Source organism: Trachypithecus francoisi, unplaced genomic scaffold (assembly GCF_009764315.1).
Source record: "Trachypithecus francoisi isolate TF-2019V2 unplaced genomic scaffold, Tfra_2.0 Lachesis_group0, whole genome shotgun sequence".
NCBI classification, from domain to species: Eukaryota; Metazoa; Chordata; class Mammalia; order Primates; family Cercopithecidae; genus Trachypithecus; species Trachypithecus francoisi.
The window spans coordinates 15156028-15177022 of record NW_022681453.1 but is presented as its reverse complement, the minus strand read 5'-3'; the positions used below and the strand labels follow the sequence as shown (position 1 = coordinate 15177022).

The window sequence follows — 20995 nt, the reverse complement described above, 5'->3', positions numbered from 1 at the left end:
TGGGTGACAGAGCGAGACTCCGTCTCAAAAAAAAAAAAAATAATAATAATAATAATAATAATTTTCTGGGCCGGGCGCGGTGGCTCAAGCCTGTAATCCCAGCACTTTGGGAGGCCGAGACGGGCGGATCACGAGGTCAGGAGATCGAGACCATCCTGGCTAATACGGTGAAACCCCGTCTCTACTAAAAAAATACAAAAAACTAGCCGGGCGTGGTGGCGGGCGCCTGTAGTCCCAGCTACTTGGGAGGCTGAGGCAGGAGAATGGCGGGAACTCGGGAGGCGGAGCTTGCAGTGAGCTGAGATCCGGCCACTGCACTCCAGCCTGGGCGACAGAGCGAGACTCCGTCTCAAAAAAAAAAAAAAAAAAAAAAAAATAATAATAATAATAATTTTCTGTCCTTTGTTTTCGTTTACCGATGAGCCCAAGCTCCCAGGAGTGTGGGGCACACAGAGGGCGCTTGACAGCCACTCTGTCAAGTGGAGGAAAGGAGGCCCGCGGTTGGGCAGAGAGCGAGGCCAAGGGAAAGAGAATACTCGGTTGCGTGGAGCTTTGGGGGCCACTGGGAGGACTCGGGCGCCAGGCCGATCTGCGCGGAATGAGCCGCCACAGGTCGCTGGCTGTCCTACAGAGAAGCCCATCGTTTCCAACTACCTGGGACTCGACGCACGTCTATGCGCTTGCGCAGCGGCCCCATCGAGGCACCCGCGTCATTGGCTGTGGCTGGCTCGCAAAAGTGGCGTTGCGCATGCGCGCTTCTTTGCGTGAGGTGGGCTGTTGGGTGCGTTTAGCTCTCCAGCCTCCATCGCCTTTGCAGTACCCCGGGTTCTCCTCCAGAGTGTTAGCCCCAGGAGCTCGGAATGTTCGTGGAACTTAATAACTTGCTTAACACCACCCCCGACAGGGCGGAGCAGGTAAGAGATCCCGCGGCCCGGAAGGGGGCGGGACCTGGCAGGGCGGCAGAATACTGCATCCGGGAGGCGGTGGGTAGGGGGAACCCAGGGAATGGCGCAACCCAGGGAATGGCGCGACGACCCGGCACGGGGCACCTGGGAGTTGTAGTCCGCAGAGGGTCGACCCGGGGATTGAACTGTAGACTTGGACCCGCCGAAGGTGGGCTTCTGGGCCATCTCGTATATTGTCAAAGGCCGTACGTGCCCTTAAAAGTCTCTGGGAAGCGACCGGGCACGGTGGCTCACGCCTGTAATCCCAGCAGTTTAGGAGGCCGAGGCGGATGGATCATCTTAGGTCAGGAGTTCGAGACCAGTCTGGCCAACATGCTGAAACTCTGTCTCTAGGCAAAATACAAAAATTAGCCGGGCGTGGTGGCGCATGCCTGTAATCCCAGCTACTCGGGAGGCTGAGACAGGAGAATAGCTTGAGCCCGGGAGGCGGAGGTTGCAGTGATCTGAGACCTCGCCACCGCACTCCAGCCTGGGCGACAGAGCGGGACTCCGTCTCAAAAAAAAAAAAAAGTCCCTGGGAAGCATGGCCGACAGTGGGGTTGGGTTATATTCACGGACGTGAACTGGGGCGCCCTGTGCATGTTCACTGGAGTGGGGGTCCCAGGCGCTCAGAGGAGACTGCGGAATAGGCCTGAGAGGAGGGGGGAGTTCGTATCGCCGCCGTCTTCATTGGCGAGCTTCCTAACCGCCCCCTAGCCCCGGAGCAATCGGCACATTGTATTGAACGCTGCTGTTCTTACTCTTCCTCTTTGTGGTCTCTAATAGAAGTGTTAGAAGCTGGACGTAGCAAACATTGGCTTGGACCAAGTCAGTCTTTGGTACCCCAGGCTGGCATGTTCTCTTTTTTTTTTTTTTGAGGCGGAGTCTCGCTCTGTCGCCCGGACTGGAGTGCAGTGGCCAGATCGCAGCTCACTGCAAGCTCCGCCTCCCGGGTTTCCGCCATTCTCCTGCCTCAGCCTCCCGAGTAGCTGGGACTACAGGCGCCCACCACCTCGCCCGGCTAGTTTTTGTATTTTTAGTGGAGACTGGGTTTCACCGTATTAGCCAGGATGGTCTCGATCTCCTGACCTCGTGATCCGCCCGTTTCGGCCTCCCGGCATGTTCTCTTCACGCTCTGGGGCACCTGGAAACCTTTCACATTTTAGCGTAGGAGTAACCTCTTTCAGGAGCGTATCTTCTGGCTTATTCTTTTTTCTTTTTTTTTTTTTTTCTGATGGAGTCTCGCTTCGTCGCCCGGGCTGGAGTGCACTGGCGCTAGCTATCTCGGCTCCCTGCAACCTCACCTCCTGGGTTCAACTGATTCTCCTTATTCAGCCTCCCAAGTAGCTGGGATTACAGGCGTGCGCTACCACACCCAGCTATTTTTTTTTTTTTTTTTTTGCATTTTTTGTTAGAGACGGGGTTTCACCATGTTGGCCAGGCCGGTCTCGAACTCCTGACCTCAGGTGATCCGCCTGCCTCTGCCTCCCAAAGTGCTGAGATTACAGGCGTGAGCCACCACGCTTGGCCTGATTTATTCATAATAGTTGTCTTCCTAATGAAATGGTAAACTCCTTTTCAATGGCAACCAGGATACTATGTGTCTAAAGCCTTTTTATGACCCCATAGTGCCAAAATGTAGCTTTCAGTAGATCCTTGTGGATTTTAGTTGCCAGGCAGTTCTTGTCCAGATGACTGTGATTACATTGCCAGTTACCACTGGTACTTCCAAAGTCACCCTAGGGCCAGAAGAGAGAATGGAGTATTCAGGTGGGCACCAGGAAATGACAGCACCAGGGGTAAGCTGAAGGTCTGACGGTGTGATATTGCATATTTTATAAGTGAAAAAACCTGAATCCCAGAGAAGTTAGGCATTTGTGGAAGGTCACACAGCAAGGAGGTGGAATGCATGATATCACTTGATCCAGACCTTCCCTGTCACTGACAGAAATAGAGGTGAGTGGAGCGGGACAGCCAGGCTCTGCAGAGACCACCCTTAGAGGTCTTTCTAGAGCTCTCCATGATCAAGCCTCTGAAGCAGGGCCATTGGGTGAACTTTGTTATCAGACATCTCTATCAACAATTGCTTCTTCCTCCCTTCTCCCTCACCCTACAGAATAGAATTGGCATCAAAATATAAAGTAGTTGTCGGGGAGGCCTTTTGAAGGCCTCTTCCAGTCCTAGCAATCTGATTTTCATTGGAGTCTCATGGTGAAAGCATCCTTTGTTCAGGATCCAATTCTTCCTAAGACTGGTTCCTGAATTACTAACATGAGAAGTGAGGAAGAGAAATTATTTTATTCTCTGTTTGCTTTGAGGAGGTGGAGTCTGAGATATGCCTGCCTAAGTAACAATAAGTGATAACTTTAATCTTGGATTTTCCATAATTTTGATTTATTTTCATCTTTTCAGGGTACCTTAGCATATATATCATTAAAAAAATAAACTCTTCAGGTGTAGAAATTTAGGTGTGGACACAATTGACTAGATTTCTACACTAAGCTGACCTCTTTCCAGGGAGTCTAACCTTTTTGTGTTCCTCGTAACTTTTAGGGGAAACTGACTCTACTCTGTGATGCCAAGACAGATGGAAGTTTCCTTGTACACCACTTTCTCTCCTTCTACCTCAAAGGTATGGGACTCATTGATGCTGTAGAAAAGAAACCCAGGATGGGTGCAGAAATAATAAAAACCAAAACTATTTAAGGAAGCAATAACAGCATTTACAAGCCAAGCCTTGGTGTTGGGATACCTAGGGGGGCTATTTTATGAGGATAACAGATCACTGGGCCATCTCATTCCCTCCCCAGCCCTGCCAAAGAGTGGCGTGTGCTCACTGTTTCTGTGTCCTACCTTCTGCTTCTCCACCCACTGTGTGGACATTGCCTCACTGAGGTCTTATGTGGCCTCCTGATTTTGTTGCTCTTTGGTCTTTGTGTATCTCGAGGTCTCTGGGCACTGGACCCCATTGACACTTTGTCCTGGCAGTAGATGCTTCCTAAAGAACATGGCTGCTGCATGGCTGGGCGTAATGGCTCATATCTATAATCCCAGCATTCGGGAGACCCAGGTGGGAGGATGATCTCGAACTGTGGCCAGCAGTTCGAGACCAGCCTGGGCAATATAGGGAGACCCTGTCTCTACAAAAAAATGCAAAAATTAGCTGGGCACACCTATAGTTCTAGCTACTCGGGAGGCTGAGGTGGGCAGATCACTTGAGGCCAGAGAAATTGAGGCTGCAGTGAGCCATGATTGTGCCACTCTAGCCTGGCCAACAGAGCGAGCTCAAATAATAATAATAATAAGAAGAAGAATAAGTACCTAGTACTACATCTAACAGAAATATATCTTAGAATCAGCAAAATAAGATATAACTGTTAAGAAAAAAAGTACATCTTAGAATCAAATTGCGTATGTCGGGTTGCAAAGCCTCTGGGTCTCTAGATTTGCCTCAGTGCTTTTGTTTCCAGAGGTATGAAATCATTGAGACTGGTTGTAACCAGAGAATTTATTTAAAATCATTTGTTTTGTTTTCTAGCTAATTGTAAAGTCTGCTTTGTGGCACTCTTCCAGTCCTTCAGCCACTACAATATCGTGGGACAGAAGCTGGTAAATATTTTGGAATTCCATGGTGAGGTCCCTGAGTGAGTGTGTGTGTCACACATGGTCTAAAGCTTGGCTTTCCTATTTGCATTGTACAGAACTTAGCAAAAGAGGTACTATGCCGGGCGCGGTGGCTCAAGCCTGTAATCCCAGTACTTTGGGAGGCCGAGACGGGCGGATCACGAGGTCAGGAGATCGAGACCATCCTTGCTAACACAGTGAAACCCCATCTCTACTAAAAAATGCAAAAAAACTAGCTGGGTGAGGTGGCGGGCGCCTGTAGTCCCAGCTACTGGGGAGGCTGAGGCAGGAGAATGGCGTGAACCGGGAGGTGGAGCTTGCAGTGAGCTGAGATCCGGCCACTGCACTCCAGCCTGGGTGACACAGCCAGACTCCGTCTCAAAAAAAAAAAAAAAAAAAAGAGGGACTAAAGAAATATTGAGCCGGGCACAGTGGCTCACGCCTGTAATCCCAGCACTTTGGGAGGCCAAGGTGGGCGGATCATGAGGTCAAGAGATGGAGACCATTCTGGCCAACATGGTGAAACCCCGTCTCTACTAAAAATACAAAAATTAGCTGGGCGTGGTGGTGCGTACACGTAGTCCCAGCTACTCGGGAGGCTGAGGCAGGAAAATCACTTGTACCCGGGAGCCAGAGGTTGCAGTGAGCTGAGATCGCACTCCAGCCTGGCGACAGAGCAAGACTCTGTCTCAAAAAAAAAAAAAAAGAAAAGAAAAAGAAAGAAATCTTGGGATCCTGAACCACTTATTTGAAGGGCTGAGGTAGCATCTCAGCATGTTTCATTGAGACTTTGTAGAACCAGACCTGCTGTTTGTAGATGTTAATTAATCAAACTCTTCTCTTTTCTTTTTTAACTTTTTTTTTTTTTTTTTTTTTTTTTTTTGAGACGGAGTCTCGCTCTGTCGCCCAGGCTGGAGTGCAGTGGCTGGATCTCAGCTCACTGCAAGCTCCGCCTCCCGGGTTTACGCCATTCTCTCGCCTCAGCCTCCCGAGTAGCTGGGACTACAGGCGCCCGCCATCTCGCCCGGCTAATTTTTTTTTGTATATTTTAGTAGAGATGGGGTTTCACCGTGTTAGCCAGGATGGTCTCGATCTCCTGACCTCGTGATCCGCCCGTCTCGGCCTCCCAAAGTGCTGGGATTACAGGCTTGAGCCACCGCGCCCGGCCAATCAAACTCTTCTCTACTCATTCTGGACCAGTTAAGGTTTTCTCCTTCTCCGTATGAGTTTTGATTTTCGTCCTCCTTGGTTGGAGATCACACTTTGGTCTGCTGCTAAATTGGATGCCTCCCACTGTCTTTCCCTAAGTCTAGCGCTTCAGACCGCAATGTGGGGAGAGGGACTTTCGTTTCCTGCCCCTCACCACATCATACACAGGCGGGCAAGAATAAGATGGCCAAGAGGCTGATGAACTTCCTGACCTATCCTGGGCCATTACCTGTGACTAGGTGGACCTCTCTGCCTGAGAATGGAAGCTGAAGGGCTGTTTTTTGGTTTGCTTTTGGACAGGCCAGGCTTAGAGAGGGAGAGAACTGGGCTACTCTTCAGCAGTGATCTTAAAATGCCAATCTTGGGCTGGGCATGGTGGCTCATGCCTGTAATCGCAGCACTTTGGGAGGCCGAGGTGGGCAGATCACCTGAGGTCAGGAGTTTGAGACCAGCCTGGCCAACATAGCAAAACCCCATCTCTACTAAAAATATAAAAATTAGCTGGGCGGTTGGCGTGCGCCTGTAGAGCGACACACCTTTTCAATAAAAAGAGGAAAAAAACATATCTCCCAGAGATGCAATTCCCCCACCACCCCCCCCACCGCAAGATATAAGCAAATCAAGTCCAGAAATGTATAAGAAGAACTATACATCACACTTGGGTTTATTACAGTGTTGCAAAGCCGGTTCAACATTTGAAAATCAGCTATTGTAATCCACCATCTCAATAGGCTAAAGAAACAAATTCATATGATGATATCACTTAATGTAGAAAAAGCATTTGACAAAACCCAAGACCTAGTCACTATAAAAATTCTTGGCTGCCAGGGGTGGTGGCTCATACCTTTAATCCTAACACTTTGGGATCATCTCACTCATGGGGCGTGCATTCTACTCATTTATTTCTCAGAGGATCCAGACATGGTGGCTCAGGCCTATAATCCCAGCTACTTGGGAGGCTGAGGCATGAGAAGCACTTGAACCTGGGAGGTGGAAATTGCAGTGAGCCAAGATCGCACCACTGCACTCCAGCCTTGGCAAAAGAGCAAGACTCCATCTCAATACATACATACATACATACATGCATACATACATACATACAAACAAATAAAAAAATAAAATTCAGTCTTACTATTGGACCAAGTCACTGCCTCTTTCTCTGTTGGGTGGAAGCAAATGAGGAGGTGAGAGAATGGTAGTAGGTTCTTTCTTTCCCATCCTTTGCAGAGAAGGGAGAACTTCCTATGTTAGACATCAGGGCAGGAGCCCAGGGAGAACAGTCAGGATGTAAAGAAAACATGTTGCATTCCAGGGCTCTGTAGCATGGCTTTATGGCCACTGGATCTGTTTCAGGATGAGACAGCTGTGTGTTCGCATGTCTAAACTGGCTACTTTTTCTTTTACCTTTGAATGATAATCAGCACAGCAGGAATGGCATGCACAGTACTTGGCATGTGAAGTACTGGAGCGTGAGCTTCTATACTCATGGCATATTGTTGCACTTACATAAATAGACTGGTAGTGAGCAAGAGCAAGAGTGATACGATCAGGAGTCTTTTCTCTGTCAGCTGCAGCTATCAGAACAAATGGTGTTAGACGTTGGAAGACCCTGGGCATTTTGTGTGTGAATGAGCAGTTGAGACCTGATGTAGGGGCATGGAAAGTCTAAAGAGTTACATGTTGCCTCTTTCTTTCTTGCCTTTTTTTTTTTTTTTTTTTTTTAAGAATGGGTCTCCTTATGTTGCCCAGACTGGTCTTTTTTTTTTTTTTTTTTTTTTTGAGACAGAGTCTCGCTCTGTCACCCAGGCTGGAGTGTAGTAGCCCGATCTCAGCTCACTGCAAGCTCCACCTCCCGGGTTCACGCCATTCTCCTGCCTCAGCCTCCTGAGTAGCTGGAACTACAGGCGCCCGCTACCTCGCCCGGCTAGTTTTTTGTATTTTTTAGTAGAGACGGGGTTTCACCGTGTTAGCCAGGATGGTCTCGATCTCCTGACCTCCAGATCTGCCCGTCTCAGCCTCCCAAAGTACTGGGATTACAGCCTTGAGCCACCGCGCCTGGCCCAGACTGGTCTTAAACTCCTAAGCTCAAGGGATCCTCCTGCCTCAGCCTCCCAAAGTGCTGGGATTGCAGGTGTGAGCCACCACACAGAGCTCCATGTGACCTATTTCTGCACAGGTAGAGCAGTGGGTTGCACATTTAGAATGCATCACTATCCCTTGGTGTTTGTTGAGCTGTACATCCTGAGCTCTGCCTTTGTTCTGGAATTAGACCCAGGGGTCTGCTTTTGGTTTTTTTGAGACAGAGTTTCACTCTTGTTGCCCAGGCTGGAGTGCAATGGCATGATCTTGGCTCGCCATAACCTCTGCTTCCCAGGTTCAAGTGATTCTCTTGCCTCAGTTTCCCAAGTAGCTGGGATTACAGTCATGTGCTACCATACCTGGCTAATTTTGAATTTTCATAGAGACAGGATTTTGCCATGTTGTCCAGGCTGGTCTCGAACTCCTGACCTCCGGTGATCCACCTGCCTCGGCCTCCCAAAGTGTTGGGATTACAGGCGTGAACTACCATGCCTGGCCAGGAATCTACATTTTAATCAGGCATCTTAAAGGGTTTCTTAATTGGATGGTAGTTCATGAACCATATTTAAGAAGTCCTTGAGGACTGGCACAGTGGCTCACACTTGTAATCCCAGCACTTTTGGAGGCTGAGGCAGGTGGATCACTTGAGGCCAGGAGTTTAAGACCAGCTGGTCAGTATGGCGAAACCCTGTTTCTACTAAAAATAAAAAAATTAGGCTGGGTGCGGTGGCTCATTCCTATAATCCCAGCACTTTGGGAGGCCAAGGCGGGTGGATCACCTGAGTTTGGCAGTTCGGGACCAGCCTGACCAACATGGAGAAACCCCGTCTCTACTAAAAATACAAAAGTCAGCTGGGTGTGGTTGCACATACTTGTAATCCCAGCTACTCAGGAGACTGAGGCAGGAGAATCGCTTGAACCCAAGAGGCAGAGGTTGCAGTGAGCCAAGATCGCACCATTGCACTCCAGCCTGGGTAACAAGAGTGAAGCTCCATCTCAAAAAATAAATGAATGAATAAATAAATAAATAAAAATTAGCCAGGTATGGTGGCACACACCTGTAATCCCAGCTACTCAGGAGGTTGAGGCACAAGAATCACTTGAACCTGGGAGGCAGAGGTTGCAGTGAGCCGAGATTGCATTACTGCACTCCAGCCTAGGCAGTAGAGTGAGACTCTGTCTCAAAAAAGAAAAAAAAAAAAAAGAAAGTTCTTGAGCTTCAAGTCAGTGACAAGTAAAAAAAGAAAAGAAAAGAAAAAAAAAGTCCTGGTCCGAGCAGGGATGGGCATACTAAATTTCTGCATCCCATTTTTTGTGGGGTTTTTTTTTTTTTTTTTTTTTTTTTGTGAGACGGAGTTTCACTCTCGTCACCCAGGCTGGAGTGCAATGGTGCGATCTCGGCTCACTGCAACCTCCACCTCCCAGTTCAAGCAATCCTCCTGTCTTAGTCTCCTGAGTAGCTGGGATTGCAGGCGCCTGCCACCACACCTGGCTAATTTTTGTATTTTAGTAGAGATGGAGTTTCACCATGTTGGCCAGACTAGTGTCGAACTCCTGACCTCGGGTGATCTGCCCCTTGTTCTCCCAAAATGCTGGGATTATTGGCATGAGACACCATGCCCAGCCTAGGTTTTTGTTTTTTGTGTCTTTTTGAGACAGAGTTTCGCTCTGTTGCACATGGTGGAGTGCTCACTGTGCAAGGCTCACTACAGCCTTGACCTGCTGGGCGCACGTGATCCTCCTACCTCAGCCTCCTGAGTTGCTGAGACTGCAGGTGCAAACTACCACACTTGGGTAATTTTAAAAATTTTTTTTTGTAGAGACGAGATCTTGCCATGTTGCCCAGGCTGGTCTCAAACTCCTGGGCTCAAACGATCCACCTGCCTCAGCCTCCCAAGTAGCTGGGACTCCAGGCATGTACCACCATGCCTGGCTAGTTTTCCTTTTAATGTGACAATTAAATGGAAATACACATCTGAAAACAGATGGGGAATTGTGGGTTGGGAGCACCCAGGGGAATGAAGACAGGCCTGTACACTGGGTGGTCAGATACACTTCTGCCACGTTTGGAAGGTGTCTTGTGCCCTCTTGCAAGCTGGTATCTAGTCTGATGCATTCCCCTACAAGGCACAGTAACTCACTCTTTGTCATGTTCAGGGTGTCAACCTGACTGTGGCGCGGGAGCGTGGGCAGCTTGTGTTCCTCGAGGGACTCAAGTCCGCAGTGGACGTCTTCTTCCAGACTCAAGAGGAGCCACATCCCCTGCAGTTTCTCAGGTCAGTCAGCCTGCAGCCCAGCCCGGAAGCACACACGTGGCAGGTGGGCCCAGACAGGGTTCCTGGTTGCTGTGTGATTCCTTCTTATTGTGCAGGAGGATGGAACTGGCTTCAGGAGTCAGATACTTCATCTGGTGTTGCAGCATTATCAAATGCTGGCTCTTATCATGGGGCTAAGGGTGGACATTTGTCCCAAAAGCTACAGAGAGGATCATTTGCTGGAAGGATGGCAGAACAATATGCTTTGCTGTGTTTTCCAGCCCTGGCTTAGAGCCCTAGTATACACCTGAGCTCTGCAATAGCGGAAACTCTGCAACGACAAACTATGGGCTATGGGTCAGCTGCCTGTTTTTGTAAATAAATTTGTTTTGTTTGTTTTGTTTCATATTTTTTAAATTGTCTTTTTTAATATTCTTTTTTTTTAATTTATTTTTTGTAAATAAAATTTTACTGGAATACAGCCACATTCATTTGTTTGCATGTTGTCCCTGGCTGTCTTTGCATTACAGCAACAAATAGAGTTGAGTAGTCGGGACAGAGACCATATGACCTGCAAGTCTAAAATATTTACTCTTCAGACATTTAAGAAAAAGTTTTTCCCCTGGTTTGGTATTCAGCGTCGCAGGCCTGAGATTGGTTTTCCTGCTTTTCCTCCTTTCTGAACATTGGCCACAAACATAGCTCTGTGAAGACTCCCTGCTTGGCTGCTGTTCTTCCTCCACTACAAAGCTGTCCACACATTAACTTCCCCCAACCACCTTATCTCTCAGACACACACACCCTTATGTGGTGGCTGTGAGGCCATGTTTCCTGACCCTGTGTGTGACCTCATATATACCCCTTAACATCTCTGACTTGGGGTTTCCTCATTTGAAGGCAGGGGCTGGTTACACCTCATCCCAAGATATGGGTTGATGTCCTCATTGTTAGTGAAAATAACGCAATGCCAGGGGCTCATCCCTGGAGCATAAGGCAGTAGGCCAGTTGCCCTGCGCCCCGTGCTCTGTTCCTCCACTCATTGCTGAGAAATGATGGCCGGGGGTAGTCGCTAGAGAAGACGGAGATAGTCAATCTGGCTTATGTCAGAAACGGGTCAAATTTGTTACGTATACAAAAGCCCTTAGGCCACTGCCACTGACCATCAGGGCATCTGAGTTGCTGTTTAACTTCTTATTTCATTATTTTTTTGGAGACGGTCTTGCTCTGTTGTCCAGGCTGGAGTGCAGTGGTACACACACGGCTCACTGCAAACTCGACCTCCTGGGCTCAAGCACTCCTCTCATCTCAGCCTCCAAGTAGCTGGGACTACAGGGGTGTACCACTATGCCTGGTTAATTAAAAAAATTTTTTATTTTAGAGATATGGTCCCACTCTGTTGCCTAGGCTGTTCTTGAACTCCTGGGCTCAAATGATTCTCCCCCACTGGCCCCCCAAAGTGCTGGGATTATAGGTGCGAGCTACTGTGCCTGGCCTGTTTAACTTTTTCCAGCTGTGTATGACCTCCTGGGAAGGCTTCTGCCTGCCCAATCCAGTTGATCTTCCAGATGCCTTAAGCTCTTGGGTTGAGAGGCTGTATGGTGTCTCTCTCTTTTCTTTTTTTTCTGAGACAGAGTCTCGTTCTGTTGCCGAGGTTGGAGTGCAGTGGGATGATCTCAGTCTTGGCTCACTGCAACTTCGCCTCCCAGGTTCAAGCAGTTCTCCTGCCTCAGCCTCCCGAGTGGCTGAGATTACAGGTGTGCGCCACCACACCTGCTAATTTTTGTATTTTTAGTAGAGACAGGGTTTCACCATTGTTGGCCAGGCTGATCTTGAACTCCTCACCTTGAGTGACCCGCCTGCCTCAGCCTCACAAAGTGCTGGGATTACAGGTGTGAACCACCGCGCCCAGCTATGTATGGTGTCTCTTAAGGGCCCTAGGAGCTGTTTATTTTTGTGTCCCCCAGTTTCTAACACAGTGCTTTATACCTAGTAGGCCTCAGGAAATATTTGAATTATTCCTGTACACGTGCATGCCTTTTCTTTCTAACCAGATCATGAACTCTTTGTTGCCAAGAATTGTGATAAAGTTCTTTGTCCCCCTTAGCCCTCTCCTGTGGTGCTACTTGGTTCTTGATAAACATCTGTAGAGAGAGTGAAGTCTGGTAACTTTTGTCCTGTCTCTCCAGGGAGGCTAATGCTGGGAACTTGAAACCATTGTTTGAGTTTGTACGAGAGGCCCTGAAGCCAGTAGACAGTGGAGAGGCTCGGTGGACATACCCGGTGCTGCTGGTGGACGACCTTAGTGTACTCCTGAGCCTGGGCATGGGGGCGGTGGCTGTGCTAGACTTCATTCACTACTGCAGAGCCACCGTGTGCTGGGAACTAAAGGTACTCATGGAACTGCCTTCTGTGTGCCCACCTGTGACCTCCAAGAACTCAGACAGGTCCAGACCTCACTTGTTGTGATCTTTTTATTTGCTTGGGGTTTTGGCTTTACTCTGGTAGCGCCAGAAAGCTTTTGCTCCAGCCACCCTGCTTTCCCTTACCTGCCGTTGCTGAAAAGTAAAGCCCCCCAAAATAAAGCGATGATCAACATTGCGTTCAGTGGGGCTGGTCATGTGTGGCACTGCTGCAGTCCCAGGTCTGCCAGATATAGCCTGTGTCCTGGGGCAAGTTATTATCATCCCTGTGTATTTTGTAGATCAGCTAAGATAATGAGTATGAGCCACTTTAAAAATTGTAAAGGGCAATACAAGTATAGGATATACAATGTTACCTTGATTACCAAGTTATGAGAGACAAACAGGGATTTCTGCCTTAATAGAGGTTTTAGAGTTTTTGTTTTTGTTTTCTTTTGGTTAGTCAAGTGAAGCAGTGGAAGCAGAGAAGGAACAAAGATATCTGTAACTGGTTGTGATCAGTTAGGTGTAAACACTACTGTACTTAGTAGCCATAATAGAGTTTTTAACAATAACAATAGGCCAGTCAGTAAAATAGGAATGGCTGTGGTGCCTACCTCACAGGTACCTGACTACAAGAGTGAAGTGAGATGAAGCTTGTAACATGTCAGCACGGTGTCTGGCCCACAGTAGCACTTGTCAGTGTGTAAAGGTGTAGCTGGCAGGAACGTGTGGACGGTGGTATGGTGCGGTCAGACTGAGCGTACAGAGCAATGGGAGAGATAAGCTAACTGAGTTAGCCAGGTGTGTGGGTATCCAGCAGTGTGTGTTGAACACCTGTGTGCAAAGTCCTGCCTGGAAGCTCTTTTCAGGGAACTTCTGAGGCCATCCTGGCTATAGCTACAGAGCCAGGAACCAGGGTAATGCAGAAAGAATGGGAGGAGGAGGAACTGTTAGGGGTGTGGAAGGCACAGTCAGGATTAGGGGTTGAGAGTAAGTAGCCAAAGCCACCTTCTGCAGTCCAGCTGGGTCTGTGACCTGCTACCACCCTCTTTTTGTAAGAATACTTCTTTTAGTTGAAAAAGTAAAACTTGGGCATTGTTTTAAAAAGAAAAAGAAGGAAGAAAAGTGCTCTTGCCTCTCTCCCTCCCTCCAACGTACATCCTTCTTTTTTTTTTTTTTTTGAGACGGAGTCTCACTCTGTTGCCGGGGCTGGAGTGCAGTGGTGAGATCTCGGCTCACTGCAAGCTCCGCCTCCCAGGTTCATGCATTCTCCTGCCTCAGGCTTCCAAGTAGCTGGGACTACAGGTGCCCGCCACCGCGCCCAGCTAATTTTTTTTTTGTATTTTTAGTAGAGACGGGGTTTCGCCGTGGTCTCTATCTTCTGACCTCATGATGCGCCTGCCTCGGCCTCTCAAAGTGCTGGGATTACAGGTGTGAGCCACCACGACCGGCTCAACGTGCATCCTTCTAGCCAGTCTGTACAATTATGCACATATTTGGTTTTTTTCTATATTTTTACTTTTTATAGAGACTTGGTTTCACTATGTTGCCCAGGCTGATCTTGAACTCCTGGGCTCAGGTGATTCTCCTGCCTTGGCTCCCAAAGTATATGCACATATTTGTCTCCCTGCATTTTTCTTCACATTACTGGTAACCTGCCATCCACACTGTTCGCTACTTCTTTTTTTTCATTTAGTAATACACAGTGTATTTTGTTGTCCATTGCCCAAAAATAACACATGGATCTGCTTCATTCTTTTCCTTTGTTTCTAGCCTTGATTTATAATGTAATGGCTGTGTAGGTGTCCGTCCCTCGTTTCTGCTGCTCGCAGGCCCACTGCTCTGCGATGAGGGTTTTCTGCTCAAAAGCATGGGTGTGCGAGAGCCTCCAGCTAGGCACACGTTTACCTGCCCGTGTGTCTGAAGCCGCAGCTTCCCCTCGAACTTGGCCGACACCACCAGGACTCAGAAGCTGCAGGCACAACGGTTGAGGGTCACGTCCTCCACCTTCACATGCTCTGCCTCCAGGTCCCACTGCAGTTTCTCCTGGAGTTATTCTGCACTGAGTTCCGTGGCAGCAGTCCAGCAGTCCGTGTCCTGCAGCCCAGCAGGGACAGAACCCCAGCTCAGACCCTGGCCTGGCCACGCTGCTTTGTACCCCTACAGGAGCCATTTATTCTCTTTCTTTTTTAAACTAGTCTTTTCTTTTTTTTTTGAGATGGAGTTTCACTCTTGTTGCCCAGGCTAGAGTGCAGTGGTGCAACCTCAGTGACCTTGGCTCATGCAACCTCCACCTCCCAGGTTCAAGCGATTCTCCTGCCTCAGCCTCCCAAGTAGCTGGGATTACAGGTGCCCACCATCACACCCGGCTAATTTTTTTTTTTTTTTTTTTGAGATGGAGTCTTGCTCTTTTGCCCAGGCTGGAGTGCAGTGGTATGATCTCGGCTCACTGCAACCTCTGCCTCCCGGGTTCAAGCAATTCTCCTGCCTCAGTCTCCCGAGTAGCTGGGATTACAGGCACACACCACCATGCCCGGCTAAATTTTGTGTTTTTTTTAGTAGAGACAGGGTTTCACCATGTTGGCCAAGCTGGTTTTGAACTCCTGACCTTGTGATCTGCCCGCCTCAGCCTCCAAAGTGCTGAGATTACAGGCGTGAGCCACCGTGCCTGGCCGGCTAATTTTTAAAATATTTTTAGTAGAGACGGGGTTTCACCATGTTGGCCAGGCTGGTCTTGAACTCCTGACCTCAGGTGATCCACCCACCTCGGCCTCTCAAAGAGCTGGGATTACAGGTGTGAGCCACCACGCCCGGCCTTTTATTACTATTCTTTACAAATAGAGACAGGGTCTCACTATGTTGCCCAGGCTGGTATTGAACTCCCTGGCTCAATGATCTTCCTGCCTTGGCCTCCCAAAGTGTTGGGATTACAGGAGTGCACCACTGTGCCCGGCCAGCTTTATTCTTTTTAACAACTGGACAGTATTCCTTTGAAGGACTTATTATTCAAGCTGTCACTTTTTGGCAGGGTTGACCAAAAAGTCATTTCGGCTCGGCTAACTCCTACTTGCCCTCTGAGATTCAGCTCACATGTGCTTACCACCTGACCTGCTCCTCCAGGTTAGAGCAGATGCCTCTTCGTTGTGCTCCCCATACACCTCATGCTTCCCTCTCCCTTGGTCTTATCATCCTGTATTGTCAGCATCTATCTGCTCCTGGGCCCATATCTCTCACTTGTTATTCCTACTGTGGGATCTGGTACACTGTAAGTATTCAGGAACTGTAGACTGAATGAATGGGTGCCTGGCAGGATGGTGACACTTTTAATAACATTCAGGAATTCAGGAGAGTGAGCTAATTTTGAAGACTGTTGGTTTAGATGAAGTGAGCTGAAAATATGGGTTGGCTCATTATGGGTGAGATTGTCCAGTAGATGACTGGACTCAGGGTCTGGGAGCACAGGTAGGGGCTGGCTGTAGCAGCAGCAGGGAGGGTGATCTGTGAGAGGATGTGCAGGGGAGTGGAGGCAATGAGAGGCTGGCACTCCCTGACTCTGGGTGTCCCTTCTGGTAAGGCAGGCTTCCATCTTGTATCTGATGCAGGGAAACATGGTGATCCTTGTGCACGACAGTGGAGATGTGGAGGACGAGGAGAATGACATCTTGCTGAATGGCGTCAGTCACCAGAGCCACCTGATCCTGCGGGCTGAGGGCCTGGCCACTGGCTTCTGCAGGGATGTGCATGGGCAGGTATGCAGGGGCCGACCAGGCAATGGGCTGCTTGCCCGTGTACCTATGATTCTTGACTGCATAGGGGAGGGTCAGGCCTGAGGGACTGTCTGGTTGGGACATGACTTCAGATGGAAGGGAAACACTGGAAATTGTGAGACTTCAGGTAATAGACCTGCTCCAGATGGCACTTAGCCTCATGGACCAACACACATATTCCACGGGATCCCATTTGTGACCAAAGTGGAGCACTCTTAAAGAGGAGACAGCTGTCAAGAGTGGAATGCAGGGGCATGCCATCAAATAACAGCAACATTTCTCTGCAGTACTGCAGCAGGCGTCTCTTCAGGTCAACACCGTTCCTTTTTTTTCTTTTCTTTTTTTTTTTTGAGACAGCCTCGCTCTGTCGCCCAGGCTGGAGTGCAGTGGCCGGATCTCAGCTCACTGCAAGCTCTGCCTCCCGGGTTTACACCATTCTCCTGCCTCAGCCTCCCGAGTAGCTGGGACTACAGGTGCCCGCCATCTCGGCCGGCTAGTTTTTTGTATTTTTTTTTATTAGAGACGGGGTTTCACCGTATTAGCCAGGATGGTCTCGATCTCCTGACCTCGTGATCCGCCCATCTCGGCCTCCCAAAGTGCTGGGATTACAGGTTTGAGCCACCGCACCCGGCCTGTTCCTTTTTTTTTTAGACAGAGTCTTGCTCTGTCACCTAGGCTGGAGTGCAGTGGCGCGATCTTGGCTCACTGTAATCTCTACCTCCTGGGTTCAAGCAGTTCTCTGCCTCAGCCTTCCAAGTACCTGGGATTACAGGCAATCCACTGCCATGCCTGGCTAATTTTTGTTATATTTTTAGTAGAGATGGGGGTTTCATCTTGTTAGCCAGGCTGGTCTTGAACTCCTGACCTTGTGATCCACCCCTGTTTGCCTCCCAAAGTGTTGGGATTACAGGAGTGAGCTACCGTGCCCCAGCCTGTTCCTTTTAAAATAACAACTCGGGGCCATGCATAGTGGCTAACGCCTGTAATCCCAACACTTTGGGAGGCCAAGGCAGGCCAGTCTCTTGAGGTCAGGAGTTCGAGAACAGCCTGGCCAACATGGTGAAACTCCATCTCTAATAGAAATAGAAAAATTAGCCAGGCATGGTGGTGCGGGCCTGTAGTCCCAGCTACTCAGGAGACTGAGGCAGGAGAATCGCTTGAACCCAGGAGGCGGAGGTTGCAGTGAGCCAAGATCGCACTACTACACTCCATCCTGGGCGACAGAAACTCTGTCTCAAAAAAAGAAAACAGAGAAACGACTTGGGGAGGCCATACCCATGGACCAGGGTTGCTGCCCCAACTGCTGCCTCTTACCAGAACAATTGGAGTACTTGGGCAGAAACTGAGAGTCCTTCTCTAGGAGGGAAGCTGGGTTCTACCCCTCTAAATGGGCTGCCGTGTGGCTCTATGCCTTCTCAAACTTCTCTTCTGGAACCACTCCCAAGCCTCCACTACAGCTTCCTGGTTAACTTCATGTTGAGCACTCCTGACCCAGTAAGAGTGGCTAGGAGTCTTGGCCCAGAGTCCTTCAGAGTCAAGGCTGGTAGGTCACACAGAGGACCAAGCCCAGCAGTGCTGTGTCTGTAGTGCTGCAGCAGGGCCTGAGGAGAAGGTGCTGCTGGGCAGCTGTGGCCTGTCTTCAGCCAGACCCCCAGAGCATTGTAGTCAGCGGAAACACCATCAAAACAGGTATCTAGCCTTCCTGGGCCTCTGTATTGAATGTACAAATTCTAATGGGATTTTCAAAATTAGTCGAGCCCACAAGTATAAAACCATGCTTAGAAAAAAGAACAAAGGGACTGGGCACGGTGGCTCATGCCTGTAATCCCAGCACTTTGGGAGGCCGAGGTGGGTGGATCACCTGAGGTCAGAGTTCCAGACCAGCCTGGCCAACATAGTGAAACCCAGCCTCTACTAAAAATACAAAAATTAGCTGGGCATGGTGATACGCACCTGTAATCCAGCTACTTGGGAGGCTGAGGCAGGAGAATCGCTTGAACCCAGGAGGCGGAGGTTGCAATGAGTCAAGATTGCGTTGGCCGGGCGCGGTGGCTCAAGCCTGTAATCCCAGCGATTTGGGAGGCCGAGACGCACGGATCATGAGGTCAGGAGATCGAGACCATCCTGGCTAACACAGTGAAACCCCGTCTCTACTAAATATACAAAAAAAAAACTAGCCGGGCGAGGTGGCGGGTGCCTGTAGTCCCAGCTCCTCGGGAGGCTGAGGCAGGAGAATGGCGTGAACCCGGGAGGCGGAGCTTGCGGTGAGCCGAGATCGCACCACTGCACTCCAGCCTGGGCAATAGAGCGAGACTCTGTCTCAAAAAAAAAAAAAAAAAAAGATTGCGCCACTGCACTCCAGCCTGGGCAACAGAGTGAGACTCTGCTTAAAAAAATAAAATAAAATAAAATAAAAATACTTTAAGGGTCTTCCTTTGAAAGACTTTTTCCTTCCTTCTCCTTTTTGTTTCTCTTTCACATTTTTTGTATTGAGCCAATATGACTACTGTAATGGAGGGGAACCCTTTATTTGTAGTTAGCTGGTGATAGGCTTTATTTTACAAGTTGGCCCCATTACCAGATGGCACGTCTGACTGTCATCTCATAGAAGCCTCAGCTGAAGGTCACAGAGAAGCTAGGGTGGGGTTCCCAATGGAGCAGCTTCCTGGGGTGGTTGCTCCTCTTTCATTCTTCTCTGTCTCCGTAGCTGAGAATCCTGTGGAGGAGACCATCGCAGCGCACAGCCCAGCGGGATCAGAGCCTCACTTACCAGTATAAGATACAGGACAAAAGCGTGTCCTTTTTTGCCAAAGGAATGTCTCCTGCTGTTCTGTGACCTGATTTGGGAGCAGCTGAAGCTACATAGGACTGTTTTTGGACGTGGAAGATAGAGCAACCTTGCAGGAATGGGTCTTTCTCCTCTGTAGTAGTATTTCAGGCTGGACCGGTGACTCCACTGTGACCAAGGAGGGTTGAGTGCTGCAGTGATGGCATGCCTTGGCTGTCCTGGGCCCTGTTCAGAAAACACGACAAGGGACTACGATCCTGCCTCTGCTGAGAGAGAGGCTGGATGCTAGACCTAAGTGAAAGGGGTCCCTCGGAGCCTTTGTTTAAATATGCCTTAGTCCAACTGCCCATTTTTGGTTGACATGCCTTTCAGAGCCAGAGAGGGTATAAATGTGCCAGCCAGGAGATGGCACCAGATGGCAGGTGTGCAAGGTGACAACTAGGATAATCATGGCTAGAATAAAGTAAGTTTCCACACTGGGGCTTCCTGTGGGTTGTCTTGTTCAGTTTCCATCCTGGAAAGGTACTTCCCCTTTGCCTATGAGTCCAGCGAGGAAACACACCTAGAGAGGTTTGGAAGCACACAGGCTGCACAGCAGGCTGTAAGTAACTGCACCTCACTCCAAAGTCCACACTTGCTGACTGATAGTCATGCAACCCAGAGGCCGGCTCCCCACCCAAAGGTGGGGACTTTTCGCTTCTCCAGTTTCTGTGGTGCCTTGCCTTTATGCCAACAAATCCTAGCCATTAAGGGCCTGGCACCAGGGCCTTAGCCACATGAGACCCTGTGTAGGCACAGGTGTGTATGGCCTTAGTGAGAGGGGTAAGGGATGTTCTTGCTGCCAGACAGATCGGGCCTTGGTGAGGAGCTGGTGCCTCCCTCACCTGTGAAGACTGCAGGAAGTGAGCTCTTGCCCCCGCATCCTGTAGGTGACAACTGGTCCCACTCAGCCCCTCAGTTGAGGTAATCTCAGAGTAGACACTAGGTGTATTCTAGTAAAATGGGTGTTTTTTTGGTATATAAATTATACTACAATGAATTTTATCTTGAAGAAAATGAAAAAATAATACTATTTTTGCTATATACTGAGGAACTTACATAGCTGTTGTTTTCTTTTCTGTTTTTTTTTTTTTTTTTTGAGACAGAGTCTTGCTCTGTCGCCCAGGCAGGAGTGCAGTGGTACGATCCCGGCTCACTGCAAGCTCCGCCTCCCGGGTTCATGCCATTCTCCCGCCTCAGCTTCCCGAGTAGGGGCTGGGACTACGGGCGCCCGCCACCACGCCCGGCTAATTTTTTGTATTTTTTGTAGAGACGGGGTTTCACCGTGTTAGCCAGGATGGTCTCGATCTTCTGACCTCATGATCCACCCGCCTCAGCCTCCCAAAGTGCTGGGATTACAGGTGTGAGCCACCGCGCCCGGCCGAAAATTGACGTTTCTTTAATCACTAGTACATGATTTTCTCTGTATTTTTCTACGTGTACAGAATCTGTTCCTTATCCTTGCTTACTTATCAATTAAAACCTGATGTTGGTCGTGCATGGTGGCTTGTGCCTGCAATCCCAGCACTTTGGGAGGCTGAGGCAGGCAGATCACTTGAGTCCAGGATTTTATTTTTATTTATTTATTTATTTATTTTGAGACAGAGTCTTGCCCTGTCGCCCAGGCTGGAGTGCAGTGGCGCGATCTTGTCTCACTGCAACCTCCACCTTCTGGGTTCAAGCAATTCTCCTGCTTCAGCCTCCCAAGTAGCTGGGACTATAGGCGCACACCACCATGCCCGGCTAATTTTTTGTATTTTTAGTAGAGACGGGGTTTCACTGTGTTAGCCAGGATGGTCTCGATCTCCTGACCTTGTGATCCACCCGCCTCGGCCTCCCAAAGTGCTGGATTACAGGCATGAGCCACTGCACTTGGCCAGAAGACCTG

The 20995-nt window shown here is 49.2% G+C and overlaps 1 protein-coding gene and 1 pseudogene across 2 annotated transcripts; one reads left to right on the top strand and one right to left on the bottom strand.

Annotated features, from left to right (window-relative positions):
• The first annotated feature begins 689 nt into the window (after positions 1-689).
• ELP6 (elongator acetyltransferase complex subunit 6) lies at positions 690-19548 on the top strand. 2 transcript variants are annotated; one of them, XM_033205583.1, is made up of 7 exons: positions 690-914; positions 3498-3576; positions 4483-4553; positions 10014-10132; positions 12298-12499; positions 16116-16262; positions 18988-19548. In XM_033205583.1, the coding sequence occupies exons 1-7, from the start codon at positions 861-863 to the stop codon at positions 19114-19116; spliced, it is 801 nt and encodes a 266-aa protein (XP_033061474.1). In that variant the 5' UTR covers positions 690-860; the 3' UTR covers positions 19117-19548. The 2 variants fall into 2 exon arrangements, with proteins under 2 accessions (XP_033061474.1, XP_033061483.1); XM_033205592.1 differs by lacking the exons at positions 3498-3576; positions 4483-4553 and having other exon boundaries at positions 739-914.
• Positions 14294-14686, bottom strand: LOC117084500 (annotated as a pseudogene).
• Positions 19549-20995: the final 1447 nt, after the last annotated feature.